This window comes from Schistocerca americana, chromosome 1, assembly GCF_021461395.2.
Source record: "Schistocerca americana isolate TAMUIC-IGC-003095 chromosome 1, iqSchAmer2.1, whole genome shotgun sequence".
NCBI classification, from domain to species: Eukaryota; Metazoa; Arthropoda; class Insecta; order Orthoptera; family Acrididae; genus Schistocerca; species Schistocerca americana.
The window spans coordinates 626,788,213-626,807,964 of NC_060119.1; the positions used below are offsets into that span (position 1 = coordinate 626,788,213).

The following is a 19,752-nucleotide window of genomic DNA, read 5'->3' on the forward strand; positions in this document are numbered from 1 at the left end:
AAGAATTCAATTTAGTGACGCCTGCGCAGAAGAAGTCGAAATAACAATCATAGAGTTCTATATCCACAATGAAATATCGAAAAAGCAGCATCAGTTTTGCTAGCAACCCAGAGGCATGTTACAGAAGAAACGCAGCCTTACCTTTCTTGCATCGTGTAAGAATGCAGCTCAACGAAAGGTTTCAGAGCTATGAAAGTTTAATTAAGTCCGCAGCAAGATGTACTGGAGCCTGCGAAATTTTATCAGTAGATGTTGTCAGACCCTTCGCCTGCAGTTGGTGTTTCGGGTAGATTTCCGTTTTGCAGTGCGTAACTAGTCAGTCCAAACAAGTACCGCTCATCACTTGTTTTAAAGGATGCCCAGGGTCGACGGAAAGCGTCGGTTTTTTTTCTGTTACAAACAAAATTATTTTTAAAGAGTAATTTTACATGTAGTGCGATATTTGTTTTATCGATACGTATTAACAGAAACAGTAAATCAAGGAGATTAACCAGTACTCCAGCAGCGACCTCACTCATGGAGGTAAAAACAATTCTACCTCCATGACCTCGCTGCACTCGCCCGCACTCTATGTAAATCGAATGCAGAAGCACTGTTCAGTCGATGTTAGAGTACTACTTATTCCTCGCGTTTTACTGGTCATGTTAATACATATAGATAAAACACTTATTGCACTGGACTAATTTGACCCCCCCTATCGAATGGGCACGTAAACCACTTTGAAAATCATTTTGTTTGTAATGGGAAACAAACTGACGCTTTCCGTCGACACTGGGCGACATGAAAGATATGATCATCAATGTTTGTTTAGGCTTATTTAAGCTACATATTGCAAAAACAAAATTGCAGATACCTGCCGAACCATCAGAGAAAATGCGCCTGACCGCTTTTAGGAGGGACATCCGGTAGATACATTAAATAGACCTTTGCTCCAAGACCTAGTTACCCCCTTTCCAGTGGCATCGTCAGAAAGAACATTTTCGACTTTTAAACGTTTAAAAACCTAGTTAACGAACAGCATAAATCAAAATAAACCGAGTGGCCTTGCTTTCTTAATTTCACATCACTGCATTCCAATTGATTCTGAGGAAGTAGCGAATCACCTTACCAAACTGTAACGACTGATAAATACTTGCTGAAGGTAAGTGATAGCGCCTATTCTGCATTTGGTTGTTTGCATAATATCGATAAATACGTGGCTGAAATTAAATAGTGAAAATTGTGCCCTTATTCAACGGAGACATCGTACCCATAAACCCAAATCTCGTCACGTACAGTCACAGCGTTCCTCATGCACAAATCGTCAGTCAAAATTGCTTGTACCGATCCAATACTTACTCCTGACTCGTTCACAAATTATCATACTCTTGATATGATGGTCTTCCATGACAAAAGTGTGCACTTGTTCAACGATACTGTCATTTCAGCTTGTTGAAGGTCTGCCTCAATGCAGTTTGCTGGTCACTGACGTACGTCATCTGAAGCAGCTGTACCACTGCTTTATCAATTAAAAATGGTGTCATCCCCGAAAACCTGTTGAATCTTGCAAAGCAAATGGGACCCCATTGGGTCTCGCCAAGCTTTTGGTCTCATTCGAGTTACATAAACTACAGGTTGGTGTTTGTGGATGAGGAGATGGTGTGGGATTGTATCCAAAATGTGTTGCATTATGTAGAGATCAGTCGAATTTCATGGTCAATATATCAACCTGAATTCACTCCATCACGTTCCTCAAACCACTGTATCATGATTCTCACTTTGTGACATGGACAGTTATCCTGCTGCGAGGTGTCACCACCAAACAGGTGGGCTGCCATAATGTTCACATAGTCAACAGCTGTCAAGGTGGCTTTGATTACTATCACAGGTCCTACAGAAGCCTACGTGAATGTCCCCTATAGCATGATACTGACCCCTCCTGCCTGCGTTCATCGCACAGTGTATGTTTGAAGCAGCTGTTCACCTGTATGACAGTATGTCTGAAGACAACCATCCACCCAGTGTGAAATATCATCCGTCCCACTTGGCAACAGATTTCCATTTATCCATGCTCTCATGTTGATGATATAGTACCCACTGCAATTGTTGGGCCAACATGGGAACACTTAGTTTTTGTCTGCTACAGAGCATCATGTTGAACAGAGTGCAATGAATGGTGTGCTCCGATCCGCTTGTGCCTGCACCAGTATTGTACTGCCAGCAAATCTATCACAGATTGCTGGCTGTCTTACTTTACAGAGCACGGTAGCCTTCGACTTCCATGTTCCGTGATGAGACATCAATATCCAATGCCTCATCACCTATTCTTGGTTTCGCCATCCCTCAACAACTTTCCGAAGATGCACATGACTGTACTGTCTGTACAATCAACCAGCTTCAGAGTTTCCAAGATGCTTGTTCCCTAGCACTAGGCCGTAGAAATCTGCTGTTTGTCGAGTTCATTTTTCCCGTTTGCAATCCATATTGTTGCTCAAATGGCTCCCCAATACTCTTTGCTCCCATATACATCCCTTGCCACATCACGTGCCCACAACATAACCAGGCAGCATTCAATCTTGCGGTTGGCAGTGTTCAGAATGTTCTTGGTCATCAGAGTATTAGTATAAGTTCTAGCTTAGGTTGAATCTATAGGCAATCACATAGTTTGATCTTTGATTACATCACTAAATAATGGGTTACTTTTCACTTCATTTATTAGACAATTGCCTCTACTCATCAAAGACAATAACAGCTGATGAAACATAAACTTAAATCAGTTTTTAAAGCATGGGTGGAGGAAACTGGTCTCTTTCTTCTCCAATCCCTATAAGTTTTTTAACTCTCATTGTGGCTGGTGCATAATGAGGTGGGCCAATTTAAAAGTCATGTATTTCATTCTGTAAGGGTAATTCTTGCTTTAGTTTTTATTATTTACCCAATTTCATAAAGTTCCGAGAAAATAAACCACACCTGTATGGAATCCTATGTTTTACACCACAGCATCAAAATTTATTAGTAGCCGTTGGCAGGAATGCTAATGCTGTGTCTGCTTCATTGTGAAAGTTTCTTTTGCATGGTGATTTTGTCAAGTGGAATTTCTCCCTCTCCTTTGCATGAAATCACAAGTTCTGTTTTCCACAAAGGAAAACAGTCTTAACTATGTCAAAATTAGTATTTGTGAGTGAATGAATACACAAATAAATCTTTGATTTATGTTCAGTTAGTACATAACCTTGAAACTGCACACTATAATTTAAATTGTGATGGGTCCAGGTAAAGCCCATTTTGCACATTCCAGAGATTCATGGAGACATTGTTCAATTTATCCCTTACCTGTGTGATTTGTATCAATGCTGGAGAGGTCATAATTTGTATATCCACAGTTACATGTCAATAATTGGCTTTTTGTAATGTTGTATATGATGACCATCATCCAGTGCATGCTTGGAGCTCATTGGGGTTGGGTAGAAATGTTGGGATTGCTTGTACAATACTTTCTGTCCAGAACATTAGGATATTGCAAAGTGTTATTGCATTTCATATCTCCTCTCTTCTCACTTTAAGGAAAAAGGAGAGGCATTTCGCAATCAAATTATAACCTGTGGTACAATACAGGTCCCAGGGAACAAGAAGAAGAATATGGAGGGGACAGAATGTGATAGGGACCCTTAATGAAGTTCAGAACTTCTTTATGTGCAGTAGAAAGTTCTTACATGTGTGTTTTAAAGATTTGAAGTTTTTGCTGCTCATGGAATTCCTTTATGACAAAGCGACAATGAATGCCAGTCTTAACATACGAGAACTTAGTAAAATTCACCAGCCTCACCTTAAAAATTATCTTTAAATTCCTAACTCTCACATCTGCAGTCCTGAAAGAGATCTTTGGAGAAGAAAAATTCAACAATTAATTGCTTAGAGGGTGTTCCCATATTCTCTTTTTAAAATAAGTTAAGATTACATCTGTCCAGACCTTTGGAGAAGATAAATTCAACAATTATGTACTTAGAGGGTGTTCCCATATTCTCTTTTTAAAATAAGTTAAGATTGTATCTGTCCAGTGCAGAATTTTCATTAGAAATGAAGGAAAATCCTGTAATAAATTTAATGTCACATGTAAATTTGTAAAAAAGAAGGTTGAACAAATATGTGGAGATGTTGCTAGCCCAAGAACAAGAAAAAGAGAAAAACAGTTCTAAAATGATGATTTTTTTCTAACAGTAAGTGACATGAAATCTGCACTTACCTCTGGATATCTTACATGATAATTTTACTATCAGTTATGTGATTGAAATCAAGCAAGTTGATTCTAACTGACGAACCCTACTTCTTCCACAAATAAGTTATAATGAAACTGGCTACAGTGAAGAGAAAACACAAAAAACTTAATTCAGTAAATACAATTTTGGTAATACAACTGCCAGTAGCGCAGAAGTGTCACTTCAATTGGATTTCTGAGTTTTTTATTTCATCTGGTCACGAATTTTTATTTCATCCATTGTATATCACAACACTTCCCTGTTGTGCCCTCTACTCAAGCTAGGGAACAGGAGAAAGTAACATAAGCCCAAATCTAAGCAGTAGAATGAGTCAAAAATGTTATTTTATTTTTGGACAAAAACTTAGTGCAGATTGGAGCGCTATCATGGTGGAGGAACAAATCTTTTGATCTTTATAGTTCAGTACTTCATGAAATCATTTTAGGACTTAAAAGTTAGTAATGTTAGCAATGAGGGAAAAAATCACTATGGTTTTTCTCCTCTAAGTATTTTACTGTGTGTACAGTACTTTCAATAATGATTATATGTGACAAGTTAAAACTGTATGTGATGAATAAATAAATAAATAAATCAATCACTCAAACCCCAATCCCTTCCTTTCATGGGCACACACAGGTAACATCTGTTCACCTAGTTCACATACTCATGCAATAAAAGCATCTAGTTAGGGGAAACCAACACTACCACCTGTCTACCCACAGGAAAGAATTTGTAGCTACTTTTGGATCTAATCATTCTACAATTTCCCTCATTACAGAAGAAATGAAAACATCCCCTTTGTCTGGATTTTATCCATCACATGTGACATTTCACACAGTTTTCATTTCATTATTTAAAGTGCAAATTTTCTGTGGATTATGCACATATTTAGCCTTTTTATTCACTTAGTTTAATAACACTGATTTTGTTATTTAATTTATAATAGTCTTCTGCTCTACATACAGTTACTTTTACATAATAGTACAGTATTGTGATTTGTGATCGTGCAAACTCCATGGAAAGCTTGAAAGCTTCTGCAATTTGCTTATCTTGTTACAGTCCCTGTGTTCCACCTGCCATTGATCTACAAGGGACTGATTGCCTATCTCATTTCCCGCATAATGTTGTAGTCTTTGATGCTACACAGTCTTATTTATGGAATGGCTTGGTGTCCGAGTGGGCGAATGTCAGATTATAAAGTGCAAGGCTGAGGGCTCAAAACTTGGTCACTCTTATGACTTTTGGCAGTTAGTGCAACTTTTGCCTATCACAATGTGTTCTGTATGTGGAAAAAGGGCCAAGATACATCCTGGATTGGGTTCCATGTTAAACTGCAGGTCTCTCTAGAAATGGTTGGATAAGTCAGCTCAAATATCAAAGAAAACCTTGGGCGTACCAGCTCCAAAAGGACCATGCTCAGCCAAGCTAGCCGGGCACAGATGTGCGTAAATCAACTTTCAGATTGAGGAAAGCTTTACTTTGTTTTATGTTAGATATAATGTTGATCAGTTATAAGCAGTTCCTTATTTAGGTAATGTTACACCCATGGACCCAATAAAGCAAATCAGTGTTTGTGGTTTACGGTTCAACCACAGTATACATCACCTGTGAATTTTATTGTATATCAAAGCAAATAAACATGCGTTTTTGAGAATTTTTCAGAAACTGTCATTGTTCTTTGCAAAATCTACGAGCAATTTGTAGCAAATTGGTGTTTGTTATTTGGTTACTGTAGCAGATTTTCTAACTAACATTTTGTGTTCCATCTAGTTTTCCCTTAAAGAGTTTTAGTCATATATGTTATCTGCATTTATCGTAAATTAACTCTGTTTCTGAGTTTGCTAACAAACATAATTAACATCAAAATGTTTTAGGAAACTATTATTTTTTGCCACAGGTTTTGGTATTGCTTTAATAGAAATCTTGTTTTTCTTTTTCTGGTTCAGTTCTTATAGGAAATTAGCAATTTTGTAGCTCAGAAGATTAAAAGATAATCAGTGGGCTTAATATAAAGTTATTTGTTCATTGCCTTGTAATACATTGCAACAATCAAAATGCAGCCCCACTGTGAATGCTGTTTTCAAACACGGAATGTGTTGGTTGACATTTGTAAGCAGCTGGAAATCACCCTGATTACAGTCAAACGATCGGCAGCTGCTGCGAATCAGTGAGTTGGAAGAGCTCCTGAGAGTCATGTACCTGTGATACCTATACCAGAGGTACCTCAAGTACTATCCTCTCCTGTGGATCCTGTCTTCTCTGCAGAAAGCACAGGATCTGTCATTATCCGTCCACTTGATTGTGAGAGACACGTCAATGGTAAATCTAGGTGTCCTGTACACGGTGGTTGGGGACCAAGTAGTACATAGGGTGTTGTATCAATCCCCCTAATCAACAAGTTTGGAGTGCTGTTTTTCACTGAAACTGAGCCAATAGGACTCACTTCACCTGTTTTGGGGAAACATGTTTCGTCTGGAGTCAGGAGGAGCATTCACAAAAATGTAGGGCTCTATTGATTGTCAGCAGTTCATACGTATGGTGAATGATGGTACCCCTTAGGGAAATGGCAGCAAGGGACAGGAAAGGACACCAGGTGCACTCAGTGTGTATGCCTGGGGGCTTCTTTTGGCATGCTGAAGAGGCTGTTCCAGAAGCCTTTGAGGGAACAGGGTGCAACCAATAGCAGACTGTGACGCAAGTTGGAACAAGTGATGACTGTCTTCTGGACTCTGAGATCATTCGGGGACCATTACAACATTTGGCAGAGAAGATTGAGAAAACTAACCTTGCGCATGGAGTTTCAACGATGCTGACAATTTGCAGCATTGTCCTCAGAACTGATCGTGGCCCTTTGGTTCTAAGTGGCAGGAATGAACCAGAGACTTCGAAGGTTCTGTGACAAGCTAGGCTGCGACTTCATGGACTTGTGCCATAGGGCTGAGAACTGTAGGGTTCCCCTAAATGGGTCAGGTGTGGACTACATATCAGAGGCTGCTACACAGATAGCTGACTATTTATGAGTGCACACAAGGTTTTTTTTTATTTTTTATTTATTTATTTATTTATTTTTTTTTTTTTATAGATGACTTTCTATCCAATCCAGATAACAATAGCTGTAGGAAACTGAGAAGTATCAGTGTATCAAAATAAATGCCTCCCACAGGTAAGAGTATTAAAATCCTAAGGGTAAACTGCTGAAGCATTTGCAAGAAAGTGCCAGAGTTTGCAGCACTCATGAAAAGTAGTGAAGTCTACATAATAGTAGGTAGAGAAAGCTGGTTAAAGGCTGAAATTGATAGCAGTGAGATTTTGGGAAAATTTAAGAGTATATCGAAAGGATAGGCAAATTGGAAATGGAAGTGGTGTATTTGTCGCAGTAGACAAGAAACTCAAATCCACCAAGTTAAAAATTCAAGCTGCATGTGACATTGTTTAGGCAAGACTCAGCATCAAGGGTAGGCATAAAATGATTATTGGGTCCTTCTATCGCCCACCAGACTCATCTCCTGATGTAACCAAAAACTTTAGATAAAATCCCAGTTCACTTGTATGTAAGTTCCCCTATCATACTGTAATCATCAGTGAGACTTTAATATCCAGCAATTAACTGGGAAAATTACAGTTTTGTTAGTGGTTGGAATAATGAGACTTCATGTGAAACTTTACTAAATGCCTTCTCTGAAAACTACCTGGAGCAGATAGTTAGGAGCCCCACTCATGATGGAAATATTTTGGATCTAATGGCGACAAATAGACCTGACCTCATTGAGGTGGTCCACATCAAAACTGGTGTCAGTGACCATGAAGTCATTGTGGGAACAATGATGACCAAAGTGCAAAGGACAACTAAAACAAGGAGAAAGATATGTATGTTCAGTTAGCTAGATAAAAAATCAGTAGTGTCATACCTCAATGAGGAGCTTGAAATGTTCAGCACAGGGCAGGAGCCATAGAGGAATCTGGCTCAAATTTAAAAGAATAGTTGACCATCACTGGATAGATATGTACTCAGTAGAACAGTTCATAGTGGGAGGGAACCTCCATGGTATACAGTCATTGTAAAGAAACTTCTAGAGAAACACAGATTACTGCATAATGGGTGTAAAACAAAGTGTAGAGGTATAGATAGAAAGATGTTGAATGAAATGCATTTGGCTGTCAAGAGAGCAATGCATGTTGCCTTCAATGACTGCCATAGCAGAATATTGTCAAGCAATCTTTCACAGACCCCAAAGAAATTCTATGTAAAGACTGTTAGTGGCACCAAAGTTAGTGTACAGTCCCTAGCGAGGGAGAGAAGAACTGAAATTGAAGGTAGTGTAGCAAAAGCTGAAAAGCTTCACTGCATTTTCAAATGTTCCTTTACAAAGGAACCCAGCAGAACTGCCCTAATTCAATCCTCGTGTCACTGAAAAGATGAATGAAATAAGTGTTAGTGTCAGTGGTGTCAAGAAACAGTTGAAATCGTTAAAATTGAACAAAGTTCCAGGCCCTGATGGAAACCTCATCAGATTCTGTGCCAAATTTGTGGCTGAGTTAGCCCTTCTTCTAACTATAATTCAGTGTATATTCCTTGAAAGAAAAAAGGTTACACACGTCTACAAGAAGGGCAGTAGAGATGATCCACAAAACTACTGTCCAATATCCTTGACATCGATTTGACGTAGAATCTTATAACATATTCTGAGCTCAAACATAATAAGATATCTTGAACAGAATGGCCTTTTCAATGCCAACCAACATGGATTTCGAAAACATCAAACATGTGAAACCCTTCTCGCACTTTTCTCACATGACATACTCAAAGCTTTGGAGCAAAGCAGGCAGGTGGGTGCTGTATTTCTTGAGTTCTGAAAAGCATATGACTCAGTACTGCACCTATGCTTATTGTCAAAAGTACAATTATATGGAGAATGAAGGGAAACTTGTGACTGGATTGAGGGCTATTTGGTAGGGAGGACACAGCATGTTATCTTGGCATAGAGAATCATAGTCAGATGTAGAAGTAACTTCTGGAGTGCTCCAGGGAAGTGTGTTAGTACCCTTGCTGTTCATATTGTATATTAATGACCTTGCAGACAATATTAATTGTAAAAGCAGGCTTCTTGCATATGACGCAGTTATCTATTATGAAGTACTACCTGAAAAAAGGCTGATAAATATTCAGTAAATATGAATATAAAAAAATCTATTCACCATGCAGTGGCTGGAGAACACACACACAAAAGGGTTTAACTTTTACAAGTTTTTGGAGCCAGTAGCAGAAAAGTTGAAGGGTAAGGAAGATCTTGGCCAATCTCCTTAACATCCCACAGCCTTCACCACTGCGTCCCACACCAGTAATAACTCATAATCACAAGACCCAGTCACAACAGCACAGTGTTCTCAACCTCTTGTCCAAAGCGCTCTCCCTCCCTGAATTATCTGTATTATCCAAGGGCCTCACTTTCAGCCCTAAACCTGCATTTAACATTGCTGCTTTGATGAAGGACCTAATGTCAACTGGAAATATCACTTTGCAACCCAATCCCAAAATCATTCCAACAGCAAACCTGACTTTGGCCCCTGCCTTGAACAGTTCCAACCACGATCCCAACTTCACGCACCACCACTACCTCAGAATCATCCCTTCACAAGCTTTCCAAGAATTCTTCACCCCCAGCATTGCTTCACAACCTTTCCTCAGGTCCCTACAACATGACCCTAACCTGTCCTCTGCAGATTCCAGGCGCTACGTTCCCTAAAAGCTGATGACTCCATCATTATCCTACCAACAGACAAAGGATCTACCACTGTGATACTTGACCAACAGGAGTATGTTAGTGAAGCTCTACACCTCTACATACAGCATCTGCCATCAAGATCCAGCCCCTGTGATTCAAACTGACCTGCAGTCCCTCCTAAAAACCTCGGTCACCTCACAAGGACTTAAACTTTAGTCCATAGAACTTCTTACACCAACCAAAGCATGCACCCCCCACCCCTCCTTTTACCTTCTTCCTAAGATCCATAAACCCAATCATCCTGGCCATCCTACAGTTACTGGATTCAAAGCACCCACCAAACATATATCTGTCTTAGTTGATCAACACTGCAACCCATAATACAAAGACTTCCCTCTTATATCAAAGATACCAACCATTTCCTACATCATCTGAAATCCGTGCCTGTCCCACTCCCACCACACACCTTGCTTGTCACCATTAATGCCACCTCTCTCTATACCAACATCCCACACATACATGGTCTGTCTGCTGGGGAAGAGTTCCTCAGGCAGTGCCCATCTGATTCCAAACCTATGGCATCATTCCTACTCACCTTAATCATACTTACCAACAACTACTTCACCTTTGAGGAGCAGGTCAGGGGTACGGCCATGGGAACCAGGATGGCTCTTTCCTATGCCAACCTTCTCATCGGTCACTTCAGCCCCTGGTTTGGCTTAGATACATTAAAGACATCCTTGGTGCATGGACCCAGTGAGATTGACCTGTTAAAATTCCTGGAATCTCTAAATACCTTCTCCCGATTAAATTTCACATGGTCTTATTCCAAAGCTCATGCCACTTTCCTTGAGTTGATCTTATCCTCACTGACGGCCAGCTACACACTTCCATCCACATCAGACCTACTAACAAACAACAGTGCTTACATTTTGACAATTGCCATCCTTTCCATGTCAAATGTTCCCTCCCGTACAGCCTTGGCATTCAAGGCAAATGTCTTTGTTTGGGTGCATACTCTTTACAGCAATACACCACCACCCTCACTTCAGCCTTCACTGGACATAATATCCCAACAGCCTAGTTCAAAATCGGATTTCCATGGCCATCACATCCAATCCTGGTACTGTTGGTCCCTCCAAAAAACAACTTCAGAGCACACAGGTACTTCAACAAGGTCATGACTTCCTAAAATCATGCTCTGAAATGAAATCAATTCTGTTTGAGATTTTGCCCACCACACCTAGAATAGCTTTTTCTCACTCTCCCAATCTCCACAATATTCTTGTCAGACCCTATGCTCCTTCTGCACCCATCTCCCTGCCCTGTGGCTCCTACTCCTGTGACTGTCCCCACTGCAAGACTTGACCTATGCACCCTCCTACCATTACCTATTCCAGTCCTGTAGCTGGCAAAACATATACTATCAAAGGGAGAGCCACCTGTGAAATGACATGTCATATATCAGCTGTTATGTGAACATTGTTTGGCCTTTTACATCAACATGACTACCACTGAATTATCAATTAGGATGAATGGGCATAGGCAGAGGGTGTATTGTGGCAATATGCAATATCTTGTTGCAGAGCATGCTCTACAGCAGGACAGTTGTAACCTTGGTGCCTGTTTCACCAAAGACACCATCTGGATTCCTCCCTCAGACACCAGTTTCTCAGAACTCAACTGTTGGGAACTAGCACTACAACGTGTCCATGGTTCTCGCCACCCACCTGGCCTTAATTTACATTAATTGCTTCCGCCTCAGCATTTCTTCTCAATAACTACTACTTTCTTCATTCCATTTTAGTTTTCTTCATCTTTTGTTTCTGACTTATCTATTTTTTGCTGTCCCCCCTCCCACCTCTGTTACATACAATGCACTTAGCTTTTCACTCCTATTAACTTGTGCACAATGTTTCAGTAGTAATCTGTGTCTTGCATTTACCTTGTCTTCCTCCTTTAAGCTCTCAGGTTTTCAAATCTCATCCCCAACAGTCCCCAACAATCAGTCTTTCATTCTCATCCTGTCTGGTAAGTTTCTCCTGACCCAGAGTTATGGGTGACTTATCTGAACTGTTCTCCATTCCCTAAAGCTCCCCAATCCTTTCCCTTACCCCTCTTCCTTTCCCTTCAATTCTTCTGCCAGAAAAAGGATCTGCTGGCTCCGAAAGTTTGTAAAAGTTAAACCCTTTTGTGTGTGTATGTGTGTGTGCTCCCCTGCCACTGTTTAGAGAGTAAATTTTTTTATCTATCCATTTACATTATATTATCAACAATTGATTATTTACATTGTTATGCATAAATATTCAGTCAGATCTTGATAAGATTTCAATGTGGTGCAGAGACTGGCAACTTGTAAATGTAAAATTTTGCACTTCACACAATGAAAAAATGCAATATCCTTTGGATATAATATCAGTGAGTCACTGTTGGAATAGGCCAACTCATACAAATAGCTGGGTATAACCCTTTGTGGGAATATGAAATGGAATGATCGCATGGGTTCAGTCATGGGTAAAGCAGGTGATAGACTTCAGTTTATTGGTAGAATACTGGAGAAATGCAATCAGTTTACAAAGGAGATTGCTTACAAATCACTTGTGCAACTGGTTCTAGAATATTGCTCAAGTGTGTGGAACCCATGCCAGACAGGTTGTTTAATCTATGGGAGAGTGTCGCAGAGATACTGAAGGAACTGACCTGGAAGACTCTCAAAGATAGGTGTAAACTATCCTGAGAAGGTATATTAAAGAAGTTTCAAGAACTGGCTTTAAATGATTATTCTAGGAATATACTACAACCACATATTGCTCACATAAGGATCATGAGGATAAGATTAGAATAATTACTGCACACATAGAGGCATTCAAACAATCATTCTCCCACACTCCATACGCGAATGGAACAGGAAGAAACCCTAATAACTGGTACAATGGGACCTACCCTTCATTATGCACCTCATGGTGGTTTGCAGAGTATAGATGTAGAATAACTTTTTCCACCCCTGCAACAACAAGCTTAGGCAATTGTGAAAAACATTTAGCAGCAAAATTGTAAAGAAGTTATTTAAAATGGGTTGTATTATTTAAGGAAGAAATCTCCAAAGAAGAAAAATATTGAGTTCAGAGTAGAAAGATAGGTTGCAGCATGTCCAAAATTTAGGATGGTAGACACCAAACACATACTACTATTAACTACACACACATTCACAAAAAGGACAATTTGGTAGAAATAAAAAACTGATCAGTGTATCAACAAAGAATGCTGATAACAAGGCTAGAAGAAAGCCACTGAACTGCTGACAAACTCATTTATCACTTTCTTGAAGTCCAGTTTTTCAGTCAGATCATTTTCTATTGCATTGAAACCGTCCAAAATACTACCCCACGATGTAGCCATGAACTCAGTATCTTTAGAGGTAAGCTTTTGAGATATGCCTGTTGCTTCTGATTTAATCAAAGCTCTCTCAATTTTCTCTTTAGAACTGCACTTAAGAGCTTTATCGACAGCTTCCCAATTAGCATTCATGCTTTTTCAGACATCTTCTTAAGCTGACTGTCTGATGCATCCGTGCCTAGCCAAACAAAAATGACTCAGAGGCAGTGTTTCCCGTTGCATGATGTGCATATCTCTTTCTGTCTACCTACGATTTCTTTCTCAATTATAAGAACTCCCGCAACCATCGTTGTTCCACCCCCAGCCCCCTCAAAAATTTGCTGCCGTTAAGAATTTGCCACCCTGAGCCCCAGCTCATTTGTAAATATTGGTGTAGCTGTAAGGATAAGCTGGCTTCAGAGTTATAGAGGGACTGTTAATAAATTTTCAAAATTTCATTATGCCTTGTTTGAATAGTATCTGTTGGGATGATATTACTTACATTTCACATACCTAACATCTGTGATAACAGTCAGGCTAATAAATATAGCTTGTTACTTTAGTGTAGGTTCCAGGTCTGGTAACAAAATGTCAATAATAGTCACAGTAGGGTCATTTAAGCTTATCAAGATTGTTCTCCATTGTTTCTACATACTGCAATCTTGCTGTTATCGTTCTAGAATTTTATTAGGAATTTCTAACCATACTTAGTCATTTGCAGTATTCTCTGTTCACAGCTTGTGGTCTGTGATAATTATGAAAGGTTACACACAGTTTTCAAAGCATTTTTCAGTGCTGTGTTCACTAAAAGCAAGGATCTGTTACCTAGTGGATACATACATTTCCTAGCTTGTTTTCGTTGTTTTAAAATCATATTAATAAACCCATGTTGGTAGAATTCTAGGTGTGTGCTTTTTCTTTATGCATTTTTCAAGTGACAGATCACATCAGCATGTATGTCATTCAATTTCACTGTTTTGTGGAGGGTAGGCAGTGGGTCTTCAGTTTAATTTAAAATACTTGTCACAGCCTGACAATAATTTTTGTATTTTAATGACCATCCTTTAAATTTCTAACCTACATTCTACATTTTGATTTGTCATCAGAGAATTTTCAATTCATTTAGTTCACAACTACACATTTCCTTTATTGTAAGATAGGCCTACAGCAAATGTTGAAAACTCCAAAAATTGGGTAGGTACTGCCATGACTGTGTGTAATGTCTTTTTAGATAAGCTGTCCCATCTACTTATTTCTCCAGCTGTTATTTAGTATTGGTCCCAACACACTTGACCAATGATTGACTATGTGATAATTTTATTTCATAACCTCCTGAATGGTTACACCAAGGTATTTGTATGAGTTGGCTAATTCCAAATGTACCTGATTGATTGATATAATTGTTCATTCATAAAACAATACAAACTGTACGGATGTCATCAATTGTTGATACAATATTTCTTTTTAAATAAATAATACATCAATTCTTACAGTTTTTACGGTTCTAATAATTAGTCTTACAATATATGTAATTATGTCATACATTGTTTCTTAATGTATGGTGTATTTATGATATTTAGTGGATGTCTACAGTTATTTTAAATTTTTTTTACAGTTAACACCTTTTACTTAATAAATATGTTTTTAGCCTTTGATTAAAGATGTGAAGTTCATTTACACCATTAATTTCCTGTGGCAGCCTGTTGTACAATTTTAGGCTATTACGTAGTATACTATTCTTTATTTTTGACTTGTTTTTTCTGTTTAGGTATAGGTATTGACTGGATCTAGTTTCATGGTTATGTACTGAACTGTTTGCAGCACACAGATGAATATTTTTTCTTAAGTAGATTATACCCTGGAAGATGTATTCACATGAAAGAGTCAGAATTTCTATCTTGCTGAATACGTCAGTACTATGGACCCTATTGCAGCCTCATTGATATTGTAGTTATTTTTTTCATTTATTTTGCTGTCGTCATATTAAGATCCTGCTATGGTCCTTTTACAGAGAATTTAAATGTTATCCTTCATTTAGATACAAAGAACAGTCTTTGTCTGATGTTTCAGAATATATTTGTCCTGTTTGCTGCACTGGGAAAATGGAGATGGTTGTAAACATAAATCAGGATATTAACAGTGACTTTCTTGTGCAGATAAACTCACATGTGACTGAAAGTGTAGAAGTTACTGTGTTGAAACAAACGAATGAGGAAGAAAATGTTCCAAGTCCACTCAATTTGCGTAACACTGTCAGCTGTAGAGGTAAAATCAAGATAATATTTTAGTGTGCTAAGAGTGAAAATGAACATTGAATTTGTCAAAACTGGTGTACGCTATAAAACTAAAATGCTAGTCATTTTAATAAAATGCAATTTATGTAATTTTTATCTTTCAGAAAACAAAACACCTGAAGAAACACAAAATGGAATAGATTTGTTGTACTGTGGGACACACAACAATAATTATGCTTCAAAAAGAAGTGACAGTTATAGACTGTCACGTAAATACCCAAATGATACATTTAGTAATGGTCGCACTAATTTTGGCAGTTTCGTTCGGCCTACCAAAGTACAAAATAGAAGGAAGGTTTCACAACATCTTACCTGTAATATCTGTGGAAAATATTTTGCTACCAGACCGGGATTGTACTTACATCGCCGAAAGCATAAAGAAGGATATCAGTTTGAATGTGATACGTGTTCTAGAAAATTTATGGATAAACAAACATTAAAAGAACATCTCCTAACTCACATGATAGTTAAACCTTACCTCTGTCAAACTTGTGGCAAGCATTTCAGTAGACATTCTAGACTCAAAAAACATTTAATGAAACACAGTCTTGAAACGGTAAGACCTAAACATTACTTTACATGCAGCTTTTGTGAAGAAGTGTTTATAAGTGAAGAAATAGCATTGAAACATGCTAAAATTGGACATGGGAATGTTACAGAATTACATTTCAGTCATGGTTTGATTGATAGAGTTTTTCTTTGCGAGTACTGTGAACGTTGTTTTGTTAGTCATCAAGCATTAAACTGCCACCGAGAAAGTCATGCACCACTGTATGTGTTTTCCTGTATAGTGTGCAGGTCAACATTTCCAACATTTTCAAGACTTCAGACTCACAAAATAGCCCATTCTTCAGAAAATGCCACAGATGGCTTTGAGGTGCCTAGTTATTACGCTTGTACTGCTTGTGATAAGTCATATCTGCATTGGACAAACCTGACAGTGCACTGGAAACTACAGCATGATAAAATAAAATATATGTATCATTGTAAGGTAAATATAAAATTGCGTCTAATACACAACAGAGTATATTATACATTTTTAATGTCGAATCCCATCAGACCTGTAAGATGTTTCTACAATTTTGCCAGTTGTTTATCTGATGCTCAAGGTGTTTAGCAAATTGCATTTATTGTGCATCATTAGTACTTGAATAATGCTCAGTGGTTTATTACTTAATACTAATGAACTATAAACTTCTACTTACTACAGTAAGTGTCGGCGATGATAATCTCGTCACTGAGTGCCCCTAAACCACAACCACTATTATGGCAAAAAGTTTTCATTAAGGTTCTTATTGCTACTAAAAGTACTTTTAGATCTCATGTAATAATGTTGATATAAACCAAAAATCTTCACACATTTCTCTTATTTCAACGTAAAGATACCCAAAATTTCAGATGAATAGTACACCTAAATAATTATAGATTAATAGGGAAACATTCCACGTGGGAAAAATATATCTAAAAACAAAGATGTGACTTACCAAACGAAAGCGCTGGCACGTCGATAGACACACAAACAAACACAAACATACACACAAAATTCAAGCTTTCGCAACAAACTGTTGCCTCATCTTTGTTTTTAGATAGATAATTATAGGACATGATTAGTGTTTGGAATGAAGGCTTAACTTAAAGAATTGCAAACTGTGGTATGGAGCAGCAACAATTGCGAGCTTGATAGTGTGTGGCTTACTTGTTGATGGAGACATGAGTGATAAGCAAGACTTGGAATTATATGCTAGCTGTAAGATTGGTCCTTTTTTAAGAGAGTACTTGCAGGACATGCCTCATACTGTTGTACTACAATGAAGCAAATTTCTTGAGGTGTTAGAAGTGGAAATCTAGGATGGAGAGACAAGACTGGCAACAAATTCTACAGAGGAAATTCTAAGCACTGTAAAAGATATAACAATCATGTAAATTGTGGTACAGTCAAAAGTGAGGAAAGGGTGATAGCAACAGTGATGGGGAACGAGCATACAACAGAAGAGGAGGTCAGAGGATAAATGGTAGTAAACTGTGTTAAAAATAAAGTTGTATTATTGAGTGGGTGATTATTGCAATGAGCACAGTTGAGAACAAGAGGACTTTTTTGTAACTGTGGCATGTAAATAACCAATGAGTCACACACTGAAAAACTGATTTAGAAGTAATTGATAAAATGCGTATGGCATTCATACAAAATCAGTACAAAAGTTGTGGAATGACTACACGAACACAAAAAACTATACAGATTTCTCGTCCTGTATGTGTTTTTTCCCTGCATTAGTAGGTTTAAGAACAGAACAATACAAAATTTGAAGAAAATGAAATTTTCTTTATGAAACAGCTTTAACATAAATAATGATCCAAGTGCCATCATGCCCATTTCCAAACATTTCACAAGATTCTTGTAAAATCACTTATTCTCCTCTTTCACAAATGGAACAATTTTAGCTAATCCTTTCTCTTTCCCTCAGACAACTGATATTCGTCATTTAGTGTTTCCACTGCACCTGCTGAAGAGCAGCAGGCTTCATGATCCTCTTTGGGATGTAATGTTCCTTGAACCCTTCAACTGCATTAAGAGTTGACTGAATTTGCACTACCCTTAGTCATTCAGCAGTCAGTCTGATCCGCTGTAGATCTGAAATAGGTACACTGGTGAAATTCATATATTTTTCAGCAGCTGACTTAAAAGTTGTAAAAATCTGTTTCTTGCATAACAGTTACTACGAATGATGTTGTGTATGATGAGGTGAACTACATCTTTTGGAACTTCACACACAGTTAGCCTCTTTTGTTTCTCAATGCGAACAAAATCATGATCATAAGGCATAAAAGAATGCCCTTCACCAAAAACTTGTATTCTATATTTCTGTAAAGCAGTGGTTCCCAACCTTTCTTAGACTGTTAGCCATGAGTACAATGAGACATCAGCTAGTACCTCTGCCCCCCCCCCCCCCCCCCACACACACACACACACACGTAGAGCACCTAACTAAACTGTGAAATGAAAGACTTTTCTTGGAAGACTTTTATTTTTAAAATGATGAAAGATGAATGAACTCTTCTCAGATAAGAAAGCAAACTGTCCACAGTTAGGGCAGACACTTGTTATAAAACATACTTCCTCAGCATTACTCCTCTCCAGTGCAGTACTGTCTTGACCTGCACACTGCAACCCCATTTAAAATCAAATAGGTTCAGCTGTGTGCACTATACTTACTGTTTGTAAATAACTTGATTGCTGCACTACTTACTTCTGAACTGGCAGAAATTGGACAATTTCAGGCTGTTAATGCTGTGTGTCTAACCAGTCTAATAATAATAATAATAACACTATGTACTGCACTGTAGTAGCCCTTATGTAGATACTGCTGTGTCTGCTGTCAATCAAGTCATTTATCTGTCTTGAAGAGAGTAATGAAGCAATTTCTGGACTGCTGAAATTACTATCTACAATTTGGAGAAGACATTTTCTTGTGATATTTATCACTTGTCACGGATATGTCTCACTTTTATCATCAGCAGTGTACGGGATAAAGCACAACAAGTGTGTGTAGTGGGTGGACTATGTGAGGAACCTGTAACCTCTACAGCATTAATGCTACTCATTGAGAATAAGTAATTATTGATAACTAACATAATAAATATTAGAGTCTTACAAAATTGTAATAATGGTAATGACCTTTTGAAAATAATTTATTTTTGCGACTGAAACAGAGTTGAATCGTTTAGTTTTTACCTCTCAGAAAATTTCATTTTACCCCTCAGGATGTAATTATCCCCAGGTTGGGAACCACTGCCATAAAGTAACCCTTTACTGTTAGGTAAACCCACAGAAATGTCATAATCCTTTTTTTTATTGTGCCCACAGAAGATGTCCCTCCACACTACTACCTTCATTTTACAAGTAAGTTTCAGAGTAAAGGCTCTGTGCACACAAGAAGCAATTTCATTCTCACCTTGTCACATATGGTCTCATGCGAGAAACATGACCGGTTTGATTATCACCAACATGAATGCAACAATTGTAATTTGAGAGCTACTGTTAGCAGTACATTTCACTGTGCCTTAATGAAGGAAGAGAAATCACTTTTTGTTAATTCATTGCACCTGTACATTCTTCCAAGTTAGGCT

General features: G+C 38.2%; 1 protein-coding gene across 1 annotated transcript in view; it reads left to right on the forward strand.

Annotated features, from left to right (window-relative positions):
• The first annotated feature begins 470 nt into the window (after positions 1-470).
• Positions 471-19,752, forward strand: part of LOC124583543 (zinc finger protein 26-like) — a 56,338-nt gene continuing 37,056 nt past the window's right edge. The window contains exons 1-3 of the mRNA XM_047131338.1: positions 471-1,141; positions 15,404-15,598; positions 15,732-16,690. Of these exons, the coding sequence (XP_046987294.1) occupies positions 15,436-15,598; positions 15,732-16,690 (1,122 nt within the window). The 5' untranslated portion in view covers positions 471-1,141; positions 15,404-15,435. The remainder of the gene's footprint in view (positions 1,142-15,403; positions 15,599-15,731; positions 16,691-19,752) is intronic.